General features: G+C 37.5%; 1 protein-coding gene across 1 annotated transcript in view; it reads left to right on the plus strand.

The window, feature by feature from the left end:
- Positions 1–302: 302 nt before the first annotated feature.
- Lrrc72 (leucine rich repeat containing 72) overlaps positions 303–23,328 on the plus strand; it is a 65,099-nt gene continuing 42,073 nt past the window's right edge. The window contains exons 1-3 of the mRNA XM_027932652.1: positions 303–371; positions 7,531–7,604; positions 19,393–19,462. Of these exons, the coding sequence (XP_027788453.1) occupies positions 303–371; positions 7,531–7,604; positions 19,393–19,462 (213 nt within the window). The remainder of the gene's footprint in view (positions 372–7,530; positions 7,605–19,392; positions 19,463–23,328) is intronic.

A 23,328-nucleotide genomic window follows, 5' to 3' on the forward strand; every position in this document is an offset into this window, starting at 1 on the left:
AGCTTGGCTTCGGGCATTTACTCTTTCTGTGTTTGCCACAGGCGTCGCCAAAGCATCATCCTAGCACAGAGGTGTGCTGTGGTATCACACACATAAACGTCACTTCACACATAAACGTCACTTCACACATAAACGTCACAAAAGTCAGGGTTCGGCTTCACATTTTCTCTCCTTGGTATTGGCTTTAGGTCGACAGGAATGCATAAACTCTTGGTGACAGAACAATGAACCGCAGGGCCAGCCATGTGGACTACTGGTGCCACTGATCGCCCATTTTCCTGATGACCTGAGACCTAAACACCATGTCCCGCGCCTTCCAGTGCTCCAACAAATCTCCGGTCCCCGAAACTGCGCTACAGAAGAGTCTTCGGGTAAGCAGCGCCTCCCTTCAGAGAAAGACTCCCAGGACAGCTAGGGGCTGCTCCTGGGGTTCAGGTAGAAGGGGGTCCAGCAATTGTAAACGCCACCAAGTCCCTCTACCTGGACTAGAGGTCGAAAATGTCCTGGGTAGAGTTTGGGATCTACCAGAGATCCATACTAAAAGACATTGACGTATTTCCCCCGGTCAATATCTACTGTGTATTTAATTAGGGTGATTTGGAGACTTTCAGGCCAGGAATTTTGAACTCTTAAATCTCACATATATTTGTATGTGTGTGGTCCCTGATAATGTTGTTTCCCTGAAGTACAAATAAACAATTGAAGAGGACAAATTCTTTGAGGGACAGAACAAGCAAAGTTGAGAGCAATTAAGATGATGGCTTAAGGAATATCTAGGGGCAGGGTGGGGGTGGGGAGATCTCAGTATCGGGCAACACAGGGGCTAACAAGGCTTCCTAAAGTTCTCAGACCTGAGAGGCTAGGGGCTACTATGATTCATGAAGAATGAGAGTTCTGGAACGTATTGAAAGCCACTCATGCCGAGTGCTAACTGGTGGGGTGTGTTGCATGTAGGTGTAGGAATTAATCTTTAAAAAGGATAGTTTCTTCTATAGACTTCAATACAGACTATTCTAGGGTTGAATAATCCTACAGTTTTAAAACCTTTTTCTGTTGACTCTAGATTCTAAGGCATTGGGCAGTGGAGGAAGTTGTTTTCTCCCTATGCCAGAATTGTCCTCATCCCAGTTCTGTGTTGGATTGTTTTTATTTTCTTGTGGTGTTAACCAATTAATTTGAAATCTGATATCCCCCCTCACCAGGATACTGAAATTGGCCTCCAAATTCAATACTTTTTCTGAGTGACATCCTCTCTCGCTGACTTAAGTTCTATCTTCTTGAAATCCTGCCTCAGGGGTCCCACTGCCCCAAGGTCCCACCCTTAACTTTACAATCACCTCTCCTCTATCTCCACACCCAGCTTGTTTCCTTCCTCCTCTCCCTATAAGTAGACACTTCACCATGATTGCAGTTGGGTCCCATTGTCTCCTTTGGACTGACAGGACTCACCAGAGCTTCAAATCCACCTTGATGTCTCTGAGATCTGTTTTCACCCTTGCAGCTTTCTGGTGGAGGCCTTGACTTCTATGTTTCATCAGGGCCTCCGTCTCAGCATTTCTCAGCCAACTCTATCTTCCCTGCCAGCCTAGTCACCTTTCTCATCATCAAGTCATCACATCATGAGCATCACCAGTGACTTCTCTTGCCCTTGCAGAACCTCCATTTGCCTGCTAGTTCCCACCAATGCCCTCTCTATTTACACCATATCGTATTTATTCTCTACTTATTTTCACTTGCCATCACCCTGGGGCAGGCTCATTAGATATGATCTGGACTTTCTAGAGGTGGCCTTGCTTGCTGTCTGCAGCTATCTCTGCACCCCAGGCCATCATATACCTTGTTGTGAAAGGCACTTTCCTGAAGCCTAGCCTGCAACGTCTTCTCTCATGTTCAGAAATCCTGCAATATATCCCTATTGTTCCAGAATTGAGTCAATGCTGAATTACCCAATACTTAATTAAGTCCATGCTTTTAGAGTATCAACAAAACCAGGGCACCAAGAGAGAAAGAGGACAAATGCTTTTGAAATAGCTTCACATTGGATACTGTTTAAAAGCATTGATGTGGTTGTCATGGGAAAAAGCAGAACTTTCTTAGATTTTACTATGTAGCTAATCCAAGTGCATGGGAATGTGTGTGTGTGTGTGTGTGTGTGTATGTGTGTTTGTATTTCATATATGTGTATAGATCACATAAAACTAAGTTAATTTTAAATTATAGTTTATGACATAACTTTCCTATGTTCATATATGAATACACCACCAGTGAAACTTCCACATCATGTACAATCACAAGAATGGGATCCTAATTAGAATAAGTTATACTCCATGTATGTATAATATGGCAAAATACTGTCATGTATATCTAAAAAGAAACAAAGAAATTATAAGTTTTCTTAAAATATGTAGACTTCAGTGAGAGTTCTCCAAGCCTGTAAAAGTATTATTTGGGCACTGATTAAGCACACATATCCAAGCCTAAATTTCAACATTAGCTCCAATAATATAATGCAAGCCCACCTTTCTTAATTTATTTCACTGTTGCTTTCCACTTGCCTTTTCAGCCAGAGGCCACACAGCCCCACACACCTCATAATTTCTTTCTTTTGTGTTCTTACTCTCTTCTTCCACCAACATCCTGTTTCTTTTCTTCTCACCCTTTACGGACCTGCCTGTTGATCCTGCCCTGAAATCTTCTCATAGTGCCCAGACTGACAGGAATTTCTTCTTCTTCTGAATTTGCCAGAGCATGTTTTCCTTTTCTTACAGCCCTTTACATTTGCAACCTTCTTTTGTAGCATTCTATGTTTTTTACCTCCCCTACTAACATATTTGTTCATAAAGAACAGGCATCTTACCTAATTTATTCCCACATTTACCAGCTAGTCACAGACTAAACTAGTCACAACCTGGATTAAGTGCTCAGTAGTTTGACTGAATAAATGGCTGAGTGAATAGGTTTGGACGTACTATTTAAAATATGTTCATCTTAAAGAATGCTTGTGGTATGCAGTCACTGTAGAAAACAGTATGGAAATTCCTCAAAAAATTATACATAGAATTCCAAATGATCCAGCAATTCCATTACTGTTTATTTACTCAAATAAGTGAAAGACTCACAAAGATCTCTGAACATCCGTGTTCACAATGGTATTATTTGCAACAGCCAAATGGTAGATCAAGATCAACCCAAGTGTTCTTTGACACATTAATGGGTAAAGAAAATGTGGTAGATAGATAAAAATGAAAAAAGTTCTAACACATGCTACAACATGAAAGAATCTTGAAGACAATGCTAAGTGAAATAAACCAGTTGCACCCGGACAATTCCACTTGTGGGAGTCCCTAGTCAAACTCAGAGACAGAAGATAGAACAGTAGGCACCAGGGGCTGGAGGGAGGAGTGAAGGGAGAGTAGGTAGCCTCTGGGTGCCGAGCCTGCTATAGAAGATGAAAAGTTGTGATATGGAAGGCAGTGATGGTCGCTCAGCAAGGCAAATGTGCAGCATGGGAATACACTTGATGCCACAGAACCACAAACTTTAAAATGGTAAATCCCTTGGTGGGTGCATTTTACCATTGTTTTTAAAATTAGGAAAAGGGTGCTCGTTGTGTGCCTTGAGATGAAAACATGCAACCGAGTAGCTGTGTGTGGGTGGAGACTAGAACTGATTCTCCACAGTTTGGCTGAAACCTGAACTTCTTGGTACAATTTCAGGTTTCTTGGAACTTTAACATTCATACTTTGTACTAGATCCACACAAAATTGTTGGCTGGAAAGAAGCATGCCAGGATTCAAAGTTGAGTGAATAATTAATTATACCAGTGATTTACATATACTGCTGGTATTTTCCATTTCCCCTTTTGTCTCCTTGTTTTCTGAATCTGATTTAAATCCTTTTAAATACTTATTATACAGCTAAATTTGTCAAAATATGTATTATATTCTGATGATCAAATTAATATGTGCTTATCACAATAGTCAAACATTTAAAAATGAATTACCTAGAGGCATGATGGCATGTGTCTATAGTCCTGGCTACCTGGGAAACTGAGGTCGGAAGACTGCATTTCAAAAAAAAAAAAAAGAGAGAGAGAAAAGAAAATGAAATTTCCTCATATTTTCAAGTGATGATTTTTGCTAACAATTTGGAATGTGTGCATTTTGTGTGTACATAAGTATTATTTTGAACAAAAATATTGCTGTACTTACACAAATTATAATGACAATTACTTCTTTAAAATGTTTTGGATATCTTTCTGTGTCTTGATATCTATCTTGTGTTAGGGTTCTCCAGAGAAACAGAACCAATAAGATAAACAAATACGTAGAATGATTTAGGACAAGGGATTAGATAACTAGATTGTGAAGTCAGAAGTTCTGCAGTCTGTCCTGAAGCACAAGACGTGAAATTAAAAAAAATAATCAATAAATGGGATGGTGTATCAGACTAAAAAACTTCACAGCAAAAGAAATAATCAAGAGCATGAAGAGAGGGCCTACAGAATAGGAGAAAATCTTTGCCACCACACTTCAGATAAGGCATTAATTTCCAGAATATACAAAGAACTCAAAACCTTAACTCCAAAAATAAACACAAAAAACAAATAATCCAATCAATAAATGGGCTAAGAAACTAAACACTTCTCAAAAGAAGAAATATGAACAGTCAAAAATACATGAAAAAAATGTTAAACATCTCTAGCAACTAAAGAAATACAAATTACAACTACTCTAAAATTTCACCTCACATCAGTCAGAATGGCAACTATCAAAAATACAGAAACAATAAATGTTGGCAAAGAAGTGGGGAAAAGAGTACACTCACCCATTGTTAGTGAGACTGCAAATTGGTGTAACCATTATGAAAAGCAGTACGGAGATTCCTCTAAAATCTAGGAATGGAACCACAATTTGACTTAGTTATACCACTTTTCAGCATATATCCAAAGGAGTTAAAATCAGCATACTACAGTGATGCAGCTACATGAATGTTTATTTCCTCTCAATTCACAATAGCTAAACTATGGAGCCAACCTAGGTACCCTTCAACAGATGAATGGATAAAGAAAATGTGGTATACATGTACACAATGAAATATTACTCAGCCAAATGGTTGAATCTGGAGACTCTCATGCTATGTGAAATAAACCAATCCCCAAAACCAAAAGTTGAATGTTCTCTCTGATATGTGGATGCTAACACACAATAAGGGAGGGGGAAAGAATAGATATTCGGTACATTAGACAAGAGGAAGAAGGGAAGGGAGAGGGAGGGATAGGTATAGGAAAGACAGTAGAATGAATCTGACATAACTTTCATATGTACATATACGAATGATACCACAGTGAATCTCCACATCCTGTACATCCAACAAAACTGGGATCCTAATTTTAATAAGATATACTCCATGTTCATATAAATATGTCAAACTTGACTCTACTATCATGTATAACTAAAAAGAACAAATTAAAACAAAAAGTCTGATAGTCTTATGTACACAAGCTGGAGGTCTAGAAAAGCCAGTGGTGTGATTCCAGTCTAAGACCAAAGGCTTGAAACCAGGAAGTTCTGATGTCTACCCACAGAATAAAATGGATGCCCTTGGTTGGGCATCCAGAAGAGAAATTGAGTTCATCCTTTCTCTGATTTTCTCTGTTTTGGTTCTCAAAGGTTTGGATGATGCCCTTACCCCACCCCCTGTGCCATGTTATTGAGAGTGAACTACTTTACTCAGCCTACCCATGCAAATGTCAATCCCTTCTATGTCAATATCTTCTGGAAATATACACTCAAACATGTCCAGAAATGATGTTTTGCTAAGCATCTGGGCATCCCTTAGTTCAGTCAAGTTGACACATAAAATTAGCCATCACACCGTTTCTATAGTTTTTAAACTTCTGCATGCACAGTACTCCTTTGTGAGGTCACACTTTAATCTGTATTCCAATTATTGAGACTATTTCACAAACACAGACAAGGCAGACAGAGATGAACAATAATATTCACATTTTGGTGTATATACGCTGAGTATTTCTGAGTAACAGATATGGGCTGACTGATGAAATTAAAAGTACATTTATAAATTTAACAGTTAACTGCAAATTTTAAACTCTACTTTTACCAGCCTTTGTCACACAAACACTTTGGAAAATTGTGATTAGCAATTCACAGTAGAGACTGGGAATTTAGGTGTTTAAAATCCCCAGATGAGAATAAGCCTGATCCAGTGAGTTTTTCCAAGATTCAGGTTATGTCACAGGATAACAAAATACCCTGATAGGAATACTTAGGCCTGAACCTGTACATTCCACAAGCTCCTAGATTCAGCTTGTTTAACAAGGAATCAAAGTAAGATTGAAAATATACTTATGCAGCTGCCTTCCATCTCCAGTAGACCCACCTTCCTTACTTCTTTAAATATTTATTCACCCCACTAAATTTAACTGTTTTTCTAAAGTTCTCTACTAAAGAGCAAAACCATTCTCAGAGTTTTATAAATCACTTGCTGACATTACAACCCTACCACCCACAACAAATCCTAGCTGAAATTTGGTGATTGTTTTGATTCTGATGTTTGATTCTGATATGTTCATTGTTTGTTATGTTCCAGAACCACAAAAATAATTCCTTTACCTTTCCTTGTGTCTTGTTAACTTTACTCTTCCATGGAAAATTGTAGATGGGCTCTAATTTTTCCATATCATTTTAGGTAATGTGGCCTACAAATGTCCTTTCCTAATTTAGCAAAATGTTCCTTTTATAATTTCTAAATATAATTTTATAATTTCTTTTATAATTTAGCAAATATTCTTCTTCTTCCTAGAAAGAAGAAGCAAAGCCCTTTTATAACTGCTGCTGGATTTGTATTTTCAAAACAAAACCTAGGGAATAAAAATTGCTTCTTCACCAAAAACTCCCACAGTATGAGTGTGTTAGTGACTCATGAAAAATGAAGACGCTGTTGCTTACCAACCAAGGGGAAATATATTTATTCATTTGTTCAAAGAATCATGACATCTGTTCACTCGTTTATTCATTTGTTTGACACTTGCTGTGAACTTCCTGGGTGCCAAGTATAATGTGATAGACAATAAAGAAGAATCTTCAATAGTGTTATACATTATATCCTGCACCCTCTGCCTCCAACCCAATACTATGTCCTCCATAAGTATGGGAAACCTATCTAATACAAATACTTTATGTTTAAAGGAGCATTTTAGAATAATTATTTAAAGGCCAAATTATCCTGCCTCAGACAGAATCAAAAAGTTGTTTGGGGTATATATGTATACATGCACATTTTTTTTCTGATTAAAAATTATTTGCACATCTGTGCCCAGAACTTAAAATAATGAAACTCAACCACAAAAATGAGTAAATAATATATAATTGCAGTGTTGGAGTTTATCGGTTTATGGATGCTCACCTTCCTTTTGATCTTCTTATAGACGTATTGTTATTGACTGCAAATGTCTCGGTACTTTTGCCCACTGGAATGTGGCTTGACAGATTAATTATATGTTATTAGGTAGTTGAAGATCAACTAAAGATGTGTGGCCACAAGAGAGATGTTGATGTCTTTGAGCTGTTCCTTTCTCAAAAGTAAGTGTATTTGATATTAAAAATAAAATAAAATAAAAAACAAGAGTATTATGTTATAATCTTTCATAGGTTCAGTTCCCCTACCTCATGGACTGGGTAGGCAACCACATCCTAATTATTTTACCCCTGGTTGGGGCTCACCAATTCCACTGGAGAAGCAAGATACTAAGAGAGATCAAAACAAAGAATATTGAGCCAGGCCCAGTTTGAATTCCAGCTCTATCCTTCCAGCTGGGTAATCTTAGGATATTATGTAAACTCCCTGTTACGCTTGTCAGATTTAGCAAATAAAAAATATAAACTATTTAATTAAATTTGAATTTTAGAGAAATAATGATACAATTTTTAAAATATATTTCATACAGTTTTGAAACTTTTTTTTGTTTCTCTGAAATTCAAATGTAATTGGATAGCCTATATTTTATCTAGCAACCTTATTTTCTGTGAGTACTAATACTCCTTAGTCGTGGGGTTGTTGTGAAGATTAGGTGAATTAGTAGAAGTTAGAAGAAGATCTGGTATCCAGGTCCTCAATTATCATTAGTCCAGTTAATATTGTTATTATCATCATCATCATCATTAGAAATAACAGCCCATTACTCCTATATTATAATAAAATTATTAAATAATATAACTCTTAACAACCTTAATAATTTTGCTACTAAATAAGAAAATCCCTTCCTTATATCAACAACCCACTTTAATTCCACATAAATTCTCTCCAAGGTGGTAGATGACAAAGTAGGGTTTTCTGTAGGGCAGTCACAGTACCTCAGAACCTAGGTATGAGAAGAGGAAGTTATGGATAGGATTGTAGTGTGACACTATCATTTTTAGGCCAATAAGTGAAATCCTGTACAGGCATAGCTTTTATATAATAGAATGACCCTTCGCTGGTTTGAATATGACCCCCAAAGTTCAGATGTTGGAAACGTAATCCTTGATGAATCACCATTAAGAAGTAAGACCATTAAGAATTGATTAGGTCACAAAGGCTCTGCTTTCATGCATAGATTAATGTCATTATCACCACACTGGATTAGTTATCTCGGGAGTAAGTTCCTAAAGAAAAAATGTACTTGGTCTTCTCCCATTCCCCCCACACCATGTGAGCCATTCCACCATGTTATGATTCAACAAGAGTCTTTGAAAATATAGGGACATTAACCTTGAACTTCCCAGTGTCCAGAATTGTAATAAATAAATTTCTGTTCTTTGTAAATTATCTATTATCAGGTATTCTGTTATAACAGCACAAACTAAACTTTAGATACATACTATTTTACTCTTCATTCCTCCCTCTTCCCCCAGTAGTGAGGATTGAACCCAGAGGTACTCTATCATTGAACTATACCCCTCTGCCCTTTTTTATTTTATTTTGTGATAGAATCTTCCTAAGTTGCCCAGATTGGCCTTCTATCTCAGCCTGCTGAATCCTTGGGATTTTAGGCATACACTACTGCACCCAGCTCCCCTTAGTGATCTTTAATGCCTGCAAATTCTATGTTTTAAAAATAGGCTTTACATACTCTTACTAATATGTAAACAAGAGTAAAACTCACTTTTTTGGTTAAAAAACAACAACAACCTGGTTTATCATTTATCAGTGAATTAGATAATTATATCTCTGGTGATTTGAGGAAATACTTAATTAGTGAACATATTTCTTTTGTTCTAATTAAATATTTATTTTTAATTTACTAGTATAAAAGAAAATTATCTTCATAGTGGCTCTGAATCTCTTGGTAATAAGGGAATAAAGAGATGACCAATTTGAAATCTTTAAAACACATCTAGTGTGGAACAGAAGAGACATAGTAGAGATTTCTGACACATGTAAGGTCATTTTTTAAAAAATATTTTAGTTGTTGATGGATCTTTATTTTATTTGATTATTTCTATGTGGTGCTAGGAATTGAACCCAGTGCCTCATACATATGAGGCAAGTGCTCCACAGCTGAGCTACAACTTCAGCCCCTTAAGGTCATGTTTTGAGCCTTTCTATAAATCAGTTAGTTTTACAATAATGATAAATAATTCATGTAGTCAAATGATTGCATGTCTAAACTTTCATGATTTTGACAACTGTTCATTATTGATCACTAGGATAAGTAGAAAAAAAGAATAGCTTTAAAACACTAGAAAAATAAGAACTATTGATCCTCTGAATGTGGTTTTCTTGTGTGAAGGACAGCACTTTTTATATCTCCAGAACACTAAATTACCATTGTGGGGGACAAAAAATATTTCACAATTCAGAAGCCAATAAACTAGATTTACTGCATTATTTGCCCTTGGAAAATGGAAAGCATCTTATCAAAATCTCCTTGAATGATCACAAAAAAAAACATGCATGGTGACATGTGTTGATATGTTATTGTCAGCATGAGTCATGGCGATTTTTAGAAGGAAAACTACCTCTTCTTGTCTTCTGTTGCCATCTCCTTAAAATGTTAACAGATCATTATTGATTTAGGACAGGTTATATGCAGAATGAACCTTTCCAACTTGAAAGAGTTAAAGTACTCTTAAAAAGTGAATCACTTTATTATGTCCTATAATAGCTGGAAATTCAAAGTTGATATTTCTTTTTTTTTTTTAATTTTTTATTGTTGGTTGTTCAAAACATTACATAGTTCTTGATATATCATATTTCACACTTTGATTCAAGTGGGTTATGAGCTCCCATTTTTACCCCATATACAGATTGCAGAATCACATCAGTTACATATCCATTGATTTACATATTGCCATACTAGTGTCTGTTGTGTTCTGCTGCCTTTCCTATCCTCTACTATTCCCCCTCCCCTCCCCTCCCCTCCCCTCTTCTCTCTCTGCCCCCCCTACTGACATTCCTTTGTCCCCCTTGTATTATTTTTCCCTTTCCCCTCACTTCCTCTTGTATGTACTTTTGTATAACTCTGAGGGTCTCCTTCCATTTCCATGCAATTTCCCTTCTCTCTCCCTTTCCCTCCCACCTCTCATCCCTGTTTAATGTTAATCTTCTTCTAATGCTCTTTGACCCTACTCTGTTCTTAGTTACTCTCCTTATATCAAAGAAGACATTTGGCATTTGTTTTTTAGGGACTGACTAGCTTCACTTAGCATAATCTGCTCCAATGCCATCCATTTCCCTGTAAATTCTATGATTTTGTCATTTTTTAATGCAGAGTAATACTCCATTGTGTATAAATGCCACATTTTTTTTATCCATTCGTCTATTGAAGGGCATCTAGGTTGGTTCCACAGTCTTGCTATTGTGAATTGAGCTGCTATGAACATCGATGTAGCAGTGTCCCTGTAGCATGCTCTTTTTAGGTCTTTAGGGAATAGACCAAGAAGGGGAATAGCTGGGTCAAATGGTGGCTCCATTCCCAGCTTTCCAAGAGATCTCCATACTGCTTTCCAAATTGGCTGCACCAATTTGCAGTCCCACCAGCAATGTACAAGTGTACCCTTTTCCCCACATCCTCGCCAGCACTTGTTGTTGTTTGACTTCATAATGGCTGCCAATCTTACTGGAGTGAGATGGTATCTTAGGGTGGTTTTGATTTGCATTTCTCTGACTGCTAGAGATGGTGAGCATTTTTTCATGTACTTGTTGATTGATTGTATGTCCTCCTCTGAGAAGTGTCTGTTCAGGTCCTTGGCCCATTTGTTGATTGGGTTGTTTGTTCTCTTATTGTCTAATTTTTTGAGTTCTTTGTATACTCTGGATATTAGGGCTCTATCTGAAGTGTGAGGAGTAAGATTTGTTCCCAGGATGTAGGCTCTCTATTTACCTCTCTTATTGTTTCTTTTGCTGAGAAAAAACTTTTTAGTTTGAGTAAGTCCCATTTGTTGATTCTAGTTATTAACTTTTGTGCTATGGGTGTCCTATTGAGGAATTTGGAGCCCGACCCCACAGTATGTAGATCGTAGCCAACTTTTTCTTCTATCAGATGGCGTGTCTCTGATTTGATATCAAGCTCCTTGATCCATTTTGAATTAACTTTTGTGCATGGCGAGAGAAAGGGATTCAGTTTCATTTTGTTGCATATGGATTTCCAGTTTTTCCAGCACCATTTGTTGAAGATGCTATCCTTCCTCCATTGCATGCTTTTAGCCCCTTTATCAAATATAAGGTAGTTGTAGTTTTGTGGATTGGTTTCTGTGTCCTCTATTCTGTAACATTGGTCCACCCGCCTGTTTTGGTACCAGTACCATGCTGTTTTTGTTACTATTGCTCTGTAGTATAGTTTGAAGTCTGGTATCACTATACCGCCTGATTCACACTTCCTGCTTAGAGTTGTTTTTGCTATTCAGGGTCGTTTATTTTTCCATATGAATTTCATGATTGCTTTCTCTATTTCTACAAGAAATGCCGTTGGGATTTTGATTGGCATTGCATTAAACCTATAGAGAACTTTTGGTAATATCGCCATTTTGATGATGTTAGTTCTGCCTATCCATGAACAGGGTATATTTTTCCATCTTCTAAGATCTTCTTCTATTTCTCAATTTAGGGTTCTGTAGTTTTCATTGTATAAGTCTTTCACCTCTTTTGTTAGGTTGATTCCCAAGTATTTTATTTTTTTTGAAGATATTGTGAATGGAGTGGTTGTCCTCATTTCCATTTCAGAGGATTTGTCGCTGATATACAGGAATGCCTTTGATTTATGCGTGTTGATTTTATATCCTGCCACTTTGCTGAATTCATTTATTAGCTCTAATAGTTTCTTTGTAGACCCTTTTGGGTCTGCTAGGTATAGAATCATGTCATCTGCAAATAGTGATAATTTAAGTTCTTCTTTTCCTATTTTGATGCCTTTAATTTCTTTCGTCTGTCTAATTGCTCTGGCCAGTGTTTCGAGAACTATGTTGAACAGAAGTGGTGAGAGAGGGCATCCCTGACTTGTTCCAGATTTTAGAGGGAATGCCTTCAGTTTTTCTCCATTCAGAATGATGCTAGCCTGAGGCTTAGCATAGATTGCTTTTACAATATTGAGGTATGTTCCTGTTATCCCTAGTTTTTCTAGAGTTTTGAACATAAAGGGATGCTGTACTTTGTCGAATGCTTTTTCCGCATCTATCGAGATGATCATATGGTTCTTATTTTTAAGTCTATTGATGTGGTGAATAACATTTATTGATTTCCGTATATTGAACCAGCCTTGCATCCCAGGGATGAATCCTACTTGATCATGGTGCACAATTTTTTTGATATGTTTTTGTATCCGATTCGCCAGAATTTTATTGAGGATTTTTGCATCTAGGTTCATTAGAGATATTGGTCTGTAGTTTTCTTTCTTTGAAGTGTCTTTGTCTGGTTTAGGTATCAGGGTGATGTTGGCCTCGTAGAATGAATTTGGAAGTTCTCCCTCTTTTTCTATTTCCTGAAGTAGCTTGAAAAGTATTGGTATTAGTTCCTCTTTAAAGGTTTTGTAAAACTCTGCTGTATACCCATCCGGTCCTGGGCTTTTCTTAGTTGGTAGTCTTTTGATGGTTTCTTCTATTTCCTCAATTGATATTGGTCTGTTTAGGTTGTCTATATCCTCCTGACTCAATCTGGGCAGATCATATGACTTAAGAAATTTATCGATGCCTTCACTATCTTCTAATGTATTGGAGTATAAGGATTCAAAATAATTTTGATTATCTTCTGTATTTGTGAAGTGTCTGTTGTGATATTGCCTTTTTCATCCCGTATGTTAGTAATTTGAGTTCTCTCTCTTCTTCTCTTTGCTAGCATGGCTAAGGGTCTGTCGATTTTGTTTATTTTTTCAAAGAACCAACTTTTAGTTTTGTCAATTTTTTCAATTGTCTCTTTTGTTTCGATTTCATTAATTTCCGCTCTGATTTTCATTATTTCTTGCCTTCTACTTCTTTTGCTGTTGTTTTGCTCTTCTTTTTCTAGGATTTTGAGATGAAGTATGAGATCATTTATTTGTTGGTTTTTTCTTTTTTTAAGGAATGAACTCCACGCAATGAATTTTCCTCTTAGAACTGCTTTCAATGTGTCCCATAGATTCTGATATGTTGTGTCTGTGTTTTCATTTATCTCTAAGAATTTTTTAATTTCCTCCTTGATGTCTTCTATAACCCATTGATCATTCAGTAACCTATTGTTCATTCTCCAAGTGATGTATGCTTTTTCCTTCCTTCTTTTATTGTTGATTTTCAGTTTCATTCCATTATGATCAGATAAGATGCATGGTATTATCTCTACTCCTTTATATTGTCTAAGAGTTGCCCTGTGACATAATATATGATCTATTTTTGAGAAGGATCCATGTGCTGCTGAGAAAAAAGTGTAACTGCTTGATGTTGGGTGGTATATTCTATATATGTCAATTAAGTCTAGGTTATTAATTGTGTTATTGAGTTCTATAGTTTCCTTATTCAACTTTTGTTTGGAAGATCTGTCCATTGGTGAGAGAGGTGTGTTGAAGTCTCCCATGATTATTGTATGGTGGTCTATTAGACTCTTGAACTTGAGAAGAATTTGTTTGATGAACATAGCTGCACCATTGTTAGGGGCATATATATTTATGATTGTTATGTCTTGTTGGTGTATGGTTCCCTTAAGCAGTATGTAGTGTCCCTATTTATCCCTTTTGATTAACTTGGGCTTGAAATCTATTTTATTTGATATGAGTATGGACACACCTGCTTGTTTCCGAAGTCCATATGAGTGATATGATTTTTCCCAACCTTTCACCTTCAGCCTATGTATGTCTTTTCCTATCAAATGCGTCTCTTGTAGGCAGCATATTGTTGGGTCTTGTTTTGTGATCCATTCTACTAGCCTGTGTCTCTTAATTGGTGAGTTTAAGCCATTAACATTTAGGGTTATTATTGAGATATGGGTTGTTCTTCCAGCCATATTTGTTTATTTATGTTACTAAACATGGTTTTTTTCCTCTTTGATTATTTTCCCCCCTTTACTGTCCTACCTCCCACTGTTGGTTTTCATTGTTATTTTCCATTTCCTCTTCCTGTAATGTTTTGCCAAGGATGTTTTGAAGAGATGGTTTTCTAGCTGAAAATTCTTTTAACTTTTGTTTATCGTGGAAGGTTTTAATTTCATCTTCCATCCTGAAGCTTAATTTCGCTGGAAACACAATTCTTGGTTGGAACCCATTTTCTTTCAGTGTTTGAAATATGTTATTCCAGGATCTTCTAGCTTTCAGAGTCTGTGTTGAAAGATCAGCTGTTATCCTGATTGGCTTACCCCTAAATGTAATCTGCTTCCTTTCTCTTGTAGCTTTTAAAATTCTCTCCTTATTCTGTATGTTGGGCATCTTCATTATAATGTGTCTAGGTGTGGGTCTCTTATGATTTTGCACATTCGGCGTCCTGTAGGCTTCTAGGATTTGGGATTCTGTCTCATTCTTCAAGTCTGGGAAGTTTTCTCGTATTATTTCATTGAATAGATTGCTCATTCCTTTGGTTTGAAACTCTGTCCCTTCCTGTATCCCAATGACTCTTAAATTTGGTCTCTTGATGTTATCCCATATTTCTTGGATGTTCTGCTCATGGTTTCTTAACAGTCTTGCTGAGCTGTCTATGTTCTTTTCAAGTTGAAATACTTCGTCTTCATTGTCTGATGTTCTATCTTCTAAGTGTTCTACTCTGCTGGTAGTATTCTCAATTGAGTTTTTAAGTTGGTTTATTGCTTCCTGCATTTCTAGGATTTCTGTTTGTTTGTTTTTTATAACCTCTATCTCCCTGTATAGTTGATCTTTTGCTTCTTGGATTTGTTTATGTAATTCATTGTTGAAGTGATCTTTCATTGTCTGATTTTGCTGTCTGATGTCTTCCTTGAGACTCCAGATCATCTGAAGCATGTATATCCTGAATTCTTTATCTGACATTCCATCTGCTGCAGCTATTACCTCTTCTAACGTTGAGTTGACCTGCATTGCTTGTGGTCCTTTCTTTCCTTTTCTCTTCATACTGTTCACGTTCCTTTCTACTTGGTGAAACTGTTGTGCTATTGAATTTTCCCCCTATATATTTATATTGGTCTTGTATAGTTGCAAAGTCTCCCTCGCAGGCGCGGGCGGCGGCTCTGCCCCTCCTCCAATTGGGGCAATGTGCCTACCACGCCGGCAGGCCACTGGGCCTGCTCTGCCGGTCGGTAGCAGGTCCGCCTACCTTGCAGGCGCGGGCGGCGGCTCTGTCCCTCTGCAGGCCTCTGGGGCTGTTCTGCCGGTGGGTCGCAGGTCCGCCTACCTTGCAGGTGTGGGGTGAGGCGGCTCTACCCTTCCTCAGACCACTGGGCCTGCTCTGTTTGTCGGTTGCAGGTCTGGCCTGTTCTGTTGGTGGTCACAGTACCGCCTACCTGGCAGGCGCGGGGGGTGGGGGGCGGCTCTGCCCCTCAGCAGGCCGCTGGGCCTGTTCTGTGGGTGGTCACAGTTCCGTCTACCTTGCCGGCGCAGGGGGAGGGGGCGGCTCTGCCTCTCAGCAGGCCCCTGCTCCTCTTCTGCCGGTGGGTCGCAGGCCCGCCTACCTCGCAGGAGTGATTGGAAGCTCTGCCCCTCCGCGGGCCACTGGGCCTTTTCTGTCGGTGGTCACAGTTCTGCCTACCTGGCAGGAGCGGGGGGTGGGGGGCGGCTCTGCCCCTCAGCAGGCCGCTGGGCCTGTTCTGAGGGTGGTCACAGTTCCGTCTACCTTGCTGGCGCAGGGGGAGGGGGCGGCCAACGTTGATATTTCTACTAGAAGAAAATTAATAGCAAGCTGGGCAGGTGGCAGACACCTGTCAACCCAGAGACACGGGAGGCTGAGGCAGTAGGATTGTGAGTTCTAGTTTGGCAACTTAGTAAGACCCTTTCTTAAACTAAAATAATAAAAAGGGCTCAGGATATATATCAGTGGTAAAGTATTCCTGAGTTTAATACCCAGTACCACAAAAAATTAATAATAATAACTTGACACAGTTTATATATTAAAGTACTAATGTGTTAAAATGAATTTTATAGTTAATTTCCTAAGAGAGGCTTGAGATCCTTTGAAGCCACCATGTAATGCTTGTTTTGTTATTTGTCATGGAAAGAGGTGAAGTAACACACTATCATCATTGCCCAATGCAATAGTTAAGGTGCATTGAAGACCAAGTGCTCCTTCCCAGAAATTATTTATAGGTCTACATAAAGAGAATGTCTTAAGTGTGCAAATTTCCCATTGAAAGTGGCTTTGGAGGAAGCTGGAATATTCTGCTGGGCCAAGGTAATGTTCAAAGACCATGGTACTTGTCAAAAAGACACAGGAGTTTGCTTGAAAATCTTCAGCCTGGTGATTATAGAATTTTTTTTTTTTAAACTGACAAAGAATTTTTTTAAAAAGCTCTTAAAATCCAGAGAGGATGGGGAAGAGAATGAATGATAGAAAGAAGAGGTAAGGCTGGGGATGTAGCTCAGTGGTAGAACAATTGTCTCACATGCACAAGGTCCTGAGTCTAATCCCTAGAGCTGCATAACAGGTGTGGGGGGGGGGGGGGCAGAAGCATCTATCAGAAGAATTCCAGCTACTACATGTAAAAACAATAAAAACACTAGAAAAACCTTTTTTTTATAATTAAAAAAAAACTATTGATTCTGGTAAGGATCATCAATTGAATCTAAAACCATTGAGTAAAGAATTGTTTGAGGAACAAGATATACACGTGGGATTATAGTTTGGTCCCATGTATTACTTTTCAATTTTAAAATAGAGAGAACTAGCAGATCACACCTTAACCAAGTGACTGAACTTAGCTTTACCAAGAGTGGGACAAACTGACATCATTTGTCTCCTGAAGTGATGTAGTAATTTAATTATCTCTGAAGTAACTGAGAAGTCATCTATCTTGAGCTTCATCATTAGGAGATGATGAGATAAATCAAGGATGTGGTGTGTTCTATCAGACAACTGTGATGGACTTTTCAAAAGGTCAAAAAAAGGCAGAAGATGACTAATCTAATTTTAAAAGAACTAACGGGTTAAGGCACCTGAATGCAAGATACGAATATTGATGAGATTTTGGATTTAAACAAACCTTATAAAAGATATGTAGGTTCATGGGAGAAATCTGAATATGAATGATAGATTAGATGAGATTATTGAATTATATTCAATCTTTTTAGGCATAATAATAATAATATTGAGATTTTGCTGAAGACTGTCCTGTTTTGAGGATATGTGTACTAAACTATTTAGAATGAGAATATAGAAAACTATAATAATATTTTGTTTTCAAATGATTCACCAAGAAAATTATCCGCATTAATATGGGTGTATGTTAGATAAATAGAATATGAAAAAATATGGTACTATATTAAAAATTATGAAGGTCCTACAAGTGTTCATTGAACCATTCCTTCAACTTTTCTTAGGTTTGAAATCTTGATACAAAAAGTTGGTAAGAAAAATTTATTTCGAAGGGGAGGGGAGGGGGGATAGTAGAGGATAGGAAAGGCAGCAGAATACAACATACACTAGTATGGCAGTAGGTAAAAAAGTGGATGTGTAACCGATGTGAATCTGCAATATGTATATAGGATAAAAATGGGAGTTCATAATCCGCTTGAATCAAATGTATGAAATATGATATGTCAAGAACTTTGTAATGTTTTGAACAACTAATAAAAAAATTAAATTAAATTAAATTAATTAATTAATTAAAAAAGAAAAATTTATTTCATTTAAAATATTGTTTGTATGATTTTTAAAATATATACAGTTTCAAAAAAAAAGTTGGGAAAATTTTGGTCCTGCAGTGTCCTAAGGTTAAAAATATGTAAGAATAGGGTTGTGATATAGTTCATTGGTAAAGTGCTTGCCTAGCATGTGAGAGACCCTGGGTTCAATCCATAAGACTAAAAAGAAAAAAAAAAAAAAAGAAAGAAAAGGATACACCATGAATTAATATATAATGATTAACGTTAGTAACCTTAGTATTTTTAAAGTTTTTTCATAAGTGCCTGTCTCTCATATGCTCTGTAAGTTTTGATAAAACAGTATGTGCTACATAAGTGTTTGATGAACACAAAGGTCTTCTGTGTATACATAATTGAGACCTATAATTTCTGCTCTGAGAAATAAAATGAACTGAAAACTACCGGCCACAGCAGTGAAATGGCCAAGGCTCCTCAGAGGTGTTGCCCACTTTTTCTGTTAGCTCCCCGTGCTCACCCATCACCTGCCATTTTTTTAAATAAACTGCATCATCGACCATGATCAGGACCACTTGCATAGCTGGAGTCCCACATAGTGCAAAAGGGAAAGGTAACATATTGAACCTACTGTAAATAAACAATAAAGCACTCTGCTCAGCTTCTGTCCTTTGGTATCCTGCAATTTCATCTCCTAAGCCCATTCTGCCGTCTGCCAAGATCAGGACCAGTCCCAAAGTGAGAACCCTGCAGACAAGACTGAAACAGGAGCCAATTATGTTTCCACATTTACTTGAAAGTCCTGATATCTTCTTCACTTTCTTTTTCCTCTCTGCCCTCTCCCCAATAAAATCTGTTTTGAACTGAGGTTGCTGTAAATTCAGTCATAATGAGATGCAAATTTCTGCTAATGTTGTAAAGTGCTCTCCTTTAAGTATATATTAGCTTTAACTAGCTGACAAATCTTATCCAAAGGAATGAACTTATAATGATGGAATTTCAGAAATTACCAGGCAAGTGTACCTACAATTTTGAAAGGGCCTAAAAAGAGATAGGCCTTTTGGTTACTCCCAAACCATGCCAACTCTTATGACCAGGTTTACCAATGAGCAAATTCATTGTTGCTAATATTCACATTTTTTTTTTCTTTCCAGGGAACTAACAGATGTCATTGATCTATCTAGGTTTAAAAACTTAAAATACTTATGGCTTCATCATAATAAGGTAGTATTATATTTTATCTTTAAATTATCTTAATTTCATGTTTTAATAGAGCTAATATTTAAAAGTTATAATATTTCATACCTAAAATTTAAACTCAGATAAAGACTATATATCATATATAGCAGCTACATATGTATCTGGGATCTATATATCCATTATATGTATACATGATATATTAAATAAAGGCAATCTGTAAGATTCTATCAGAATGCAGTTTGATGTCTCTCTCTCATATCCTGTTGAAATTGTTCAGTGGAGCATGTTTCTTTTCTGGATCCTGGAGAAAAAAAAAAAACTTTGATAATCTCATGTTTCCTCTCCTGAATAATACACAATCTTACAGTCTATTTGGTCATAGGTGTAAGTTCAGTTCATAAATGGGAATACATTAATCAACTGTCTTTCATTCACAAATCTCTCTCTCTCTCTCTCTCTCTCTCTCTCTCTCTCTCGATCTCTCTCTCTCTCTCTACACACACACACACACACACACACACACACACACATACACACTCAGCCCTAGCTAGGACTGACAGCAGATGGCCATCTGCCTCCCTTTTAAATAGGAAGGTGTGGTTGGCAATTTTCCTTCCCCATCATTTCTACCCTAGCCTTTCCCAGGTTTGATACGGAGTGCGTGGTGTGGAGGTAGATGAAGGGGAAGGCAGAAGTAAAGTTTTTTGTACCCTCTAATACCAGCAGATGCTCAAGCTGACTCCTCTTTCTGGATTATTCGGTGGCCTACCTACTAAGCCTCTAATGCCTCTAGGCCTCGAACTATAATGCCCCCTGACCTGACTTTACCTTTATCCCAATGCTACTGGCAGCTGAGGGTTGTTAATAGAAAAGTATCCCCTTAGGCAGAATACCTTGTTATGTGTTCCAGGTTAGCATTCCTACAGTAGTCCTGCGTCTATCTCCAAAGACTTATACACCATTGGACCTGCAGTCAGAGAACAAGAGGGTCAGTGCACCCAGTTGCTACCTAAACCAATTTAGCTTCCTTGAGAAGAATCAGGCACCAGCCCACTATACATTCACTCACCTACAGGGAGAGGCCTAAAAGTCACAGAGTATGGTGCTTAAGTTCTCTCTTTTGGAGGCTAGAGTTTAGGAAGAAGTTTCCTCCTACCCTCTCTCCCTCATCATTTTGGTTTTGGTTTCCAAACCAAAGAGCAAGATTGAACTATCATTCAAAACTAGAAAATCCTTACAGTTAACTTGTCATGAGGTTTTGAACTTTTAAAAATATGGCTTTCCAACAGTAATTTGTTCATTGTGTGTTGATAACTCAATCTTAGCATTTTGAATTTAGACTTCACAACACCAGCTGATAAAAATAATTGTTTCCATTAATAATCTGCCTTCATGCCCAAGTCCAGATCCACAGCACTGAGTCTTTAAACATCCATGTTTATAAAAATGTTTCAATACTTCATTGCATTTTCTAATGTTTTTTTAAACAAACTGAGCAAAAAAAAAATGGAAAATGAAAGTGTTCTAGTATTAACTATAAGCCTAAGTCTCATAAGCTTGAAGTAATTTTTAGGAGAACAAACACAAATACCTTCAAGGTCCAGGCAGCTTAATGAAATGGAAAGTGCACACATCACCTAAGGGCATAGAATTTCAAAACTTTTCTAAACACTCTGCCAAAAATTATCCTGGGTCATAGCATGTGACCTCTGATTAGAAAAAGATGGGAATCATCAGGCACGGCAAAAATGACTCATCTTTGTTTTTAGAGTGCGCTCCTTGTAGTGTTTAGTGGTTTTCAAATTTTGAAAGAAATAACATGTACAAATGTTGGCATTATGTCTTAGAAGGAGAGGTATAATGAGGGGTTTAGTAATATTTTTTCACTTTCTGGGAGTGGATATTGTCTGACCTCCAGCCACTCATTGGATTTTCACACAGTTGACCTACAGATGCATCATGCACACAGGAAAGATTGTGTGCTCTATCAACTATTTTATTCTTCTGTTTTTGAAGAGGATGGGGTAGGGAAGGGGGATACAAGAAGAGGCTGAATTTTCTTCTTGTGCTTGATTGTATATATACAACAAATTTACTATATTTCTAAAACCATCATCACTTATGTTGTTCTTTAAAACACAGATTCTGTGTAGTCCATATAACACTGAAAAGATATCACTGCTAAAGCAGATTGTGAGTGAGATAAGTAAATAGGCTAATGTAAATTTTTTTACTGATTGATAATTAACTGAGTGCTAAATTGCCTCAGCATTCATACTCCCAAACTCTTAACAGGCATATTAGATATTATGGTGCTAAGTCAAAGTTCACATGTAAAATACTGTTTTCTTTAAAACCTAGATTGTACTAGGTTGACCACCGAGAATATACCATACCACTGTAAAATGATGTGGAAAATTGTGTTGAACAAAATTAACATTGATATATGAAGATAAATATTTAGAATTACAATATTTTGTGAGGAACAATCTGATTTTGTGAACAACATCATTCTTACATTAGTGAACATTTTAGACTCTATTTAGAAAAAATAAGGCACAGTCAAATGAAGTGGAGACATCTTTATTTGTTTATTCACTTATTCAATCCACAATATTTACTGAGGTCTATGAAGACATTAGTGGTTGTCCACTCAATATCCATTCTTTCCTCTTTCCTATCCAACAAAATCTGGGTTTGGGTTTTGGAACATACTCTTCCTCTATTTCATTCCAGTAGGTGGCCCCATTCAGATCCAGGGGCTGTATAAACCAACCAGAAAAATCCCATCCTCCTTTTTAGGGGCTGAGCTAGTCAATGAAAGGCTTGTAACCCAGTTATAATGGGGACTTAAAGGCACATCTGCTGGGAGGCTTCTGGGAGAGGTTTCTTTATTCCTAAAAAGAGAGTACAAGAAGAGAAATCCCCGTTCTCTCTGCTTGTTTTCTTGCCTGGATGTGAAGGCAGGAACTACCATACCAACTTAATGAATCCAACATATAGAAAAAGCCCAGAAAATCATGGAGATGGCAAGAGGGAGGCTCTCACAACACCTGAACTTCCTAATAGGTGAGATAATAAGTAAGTGCTCTTGTCTTCTGTGCTGGTTTGAATTGATCTTAGAAGCCACCTGGAGTCCAAGCATCCTAATTGATACTGCTTATTCTATGCTCCCATTAGACTCCTGACAGAATAAATGTGATGGTCCCCGATGTAGTGCCAGAATTAGTAGGGGCATACAGGAGTGACTGTGTTCCTGGTGAGGATATCGTATTTGCAAGCTGCCTACAGTGAGAGAACGCAATAGTCGCTGGAGGCAATGAAGTAGTTTGGTTATTTGGGAGCCTAGTATCCTAGCATGGTAGAAAGATGCTTACTTCTTCCAAACATTTATCTAGTGGATGTCAAAACTGGACCTTCTGGTCTGAACCTGGAATAGATGATGAGGTAGACCCAGGTTTGTTTCTAAGTATCTCCACTGTCCCAGCTGACTAGATCTCCTCTGGCAACTCTGGGTTCTTTGCTGGTTTCATTTCCTCCTCATACTTCACAGCTTTTTATTAGTACTGTGTATGTTCCCTTTGGGGGCCGGGTTTCTCTCATATCCCCTGCCTGATATATTTAGGGAGATAACTGCTCTGAGGTGCATATTAACTGAGGCTTTCTAAAGACTCCCTTTCTTGTCTCATTCTCTATTCAAGTCTGACTAAAGAAATTAGAGATCCACAGTCTCATCCTATCTGATCTCTCATGAAAAGTTGGGTATTGTTCAGACAGGCGAACTAAGTGATTCACATTTTATACATTTAGTATAGCACATACATATGATCTCTTCCTATTTTGGCTCATTACTTCAAAATTTTTCTTTTAGAGATTTCTGATATTGAGTT

This window comes from Marmota flaviventris, chromosome 1 (assembly GCF_047511675.1).
Source record: "Marmota flaviventris isolate mMarFla1 chromosome 1, mMarFla1.hap1, whole genome shotgun sequence".
Classification (NCBI taxonomy): Eukaryota; Metazoa; Chordata; class Mammalia; order Rodentia; family Sciuridae; genus Marmota; species Marmota flaviventris.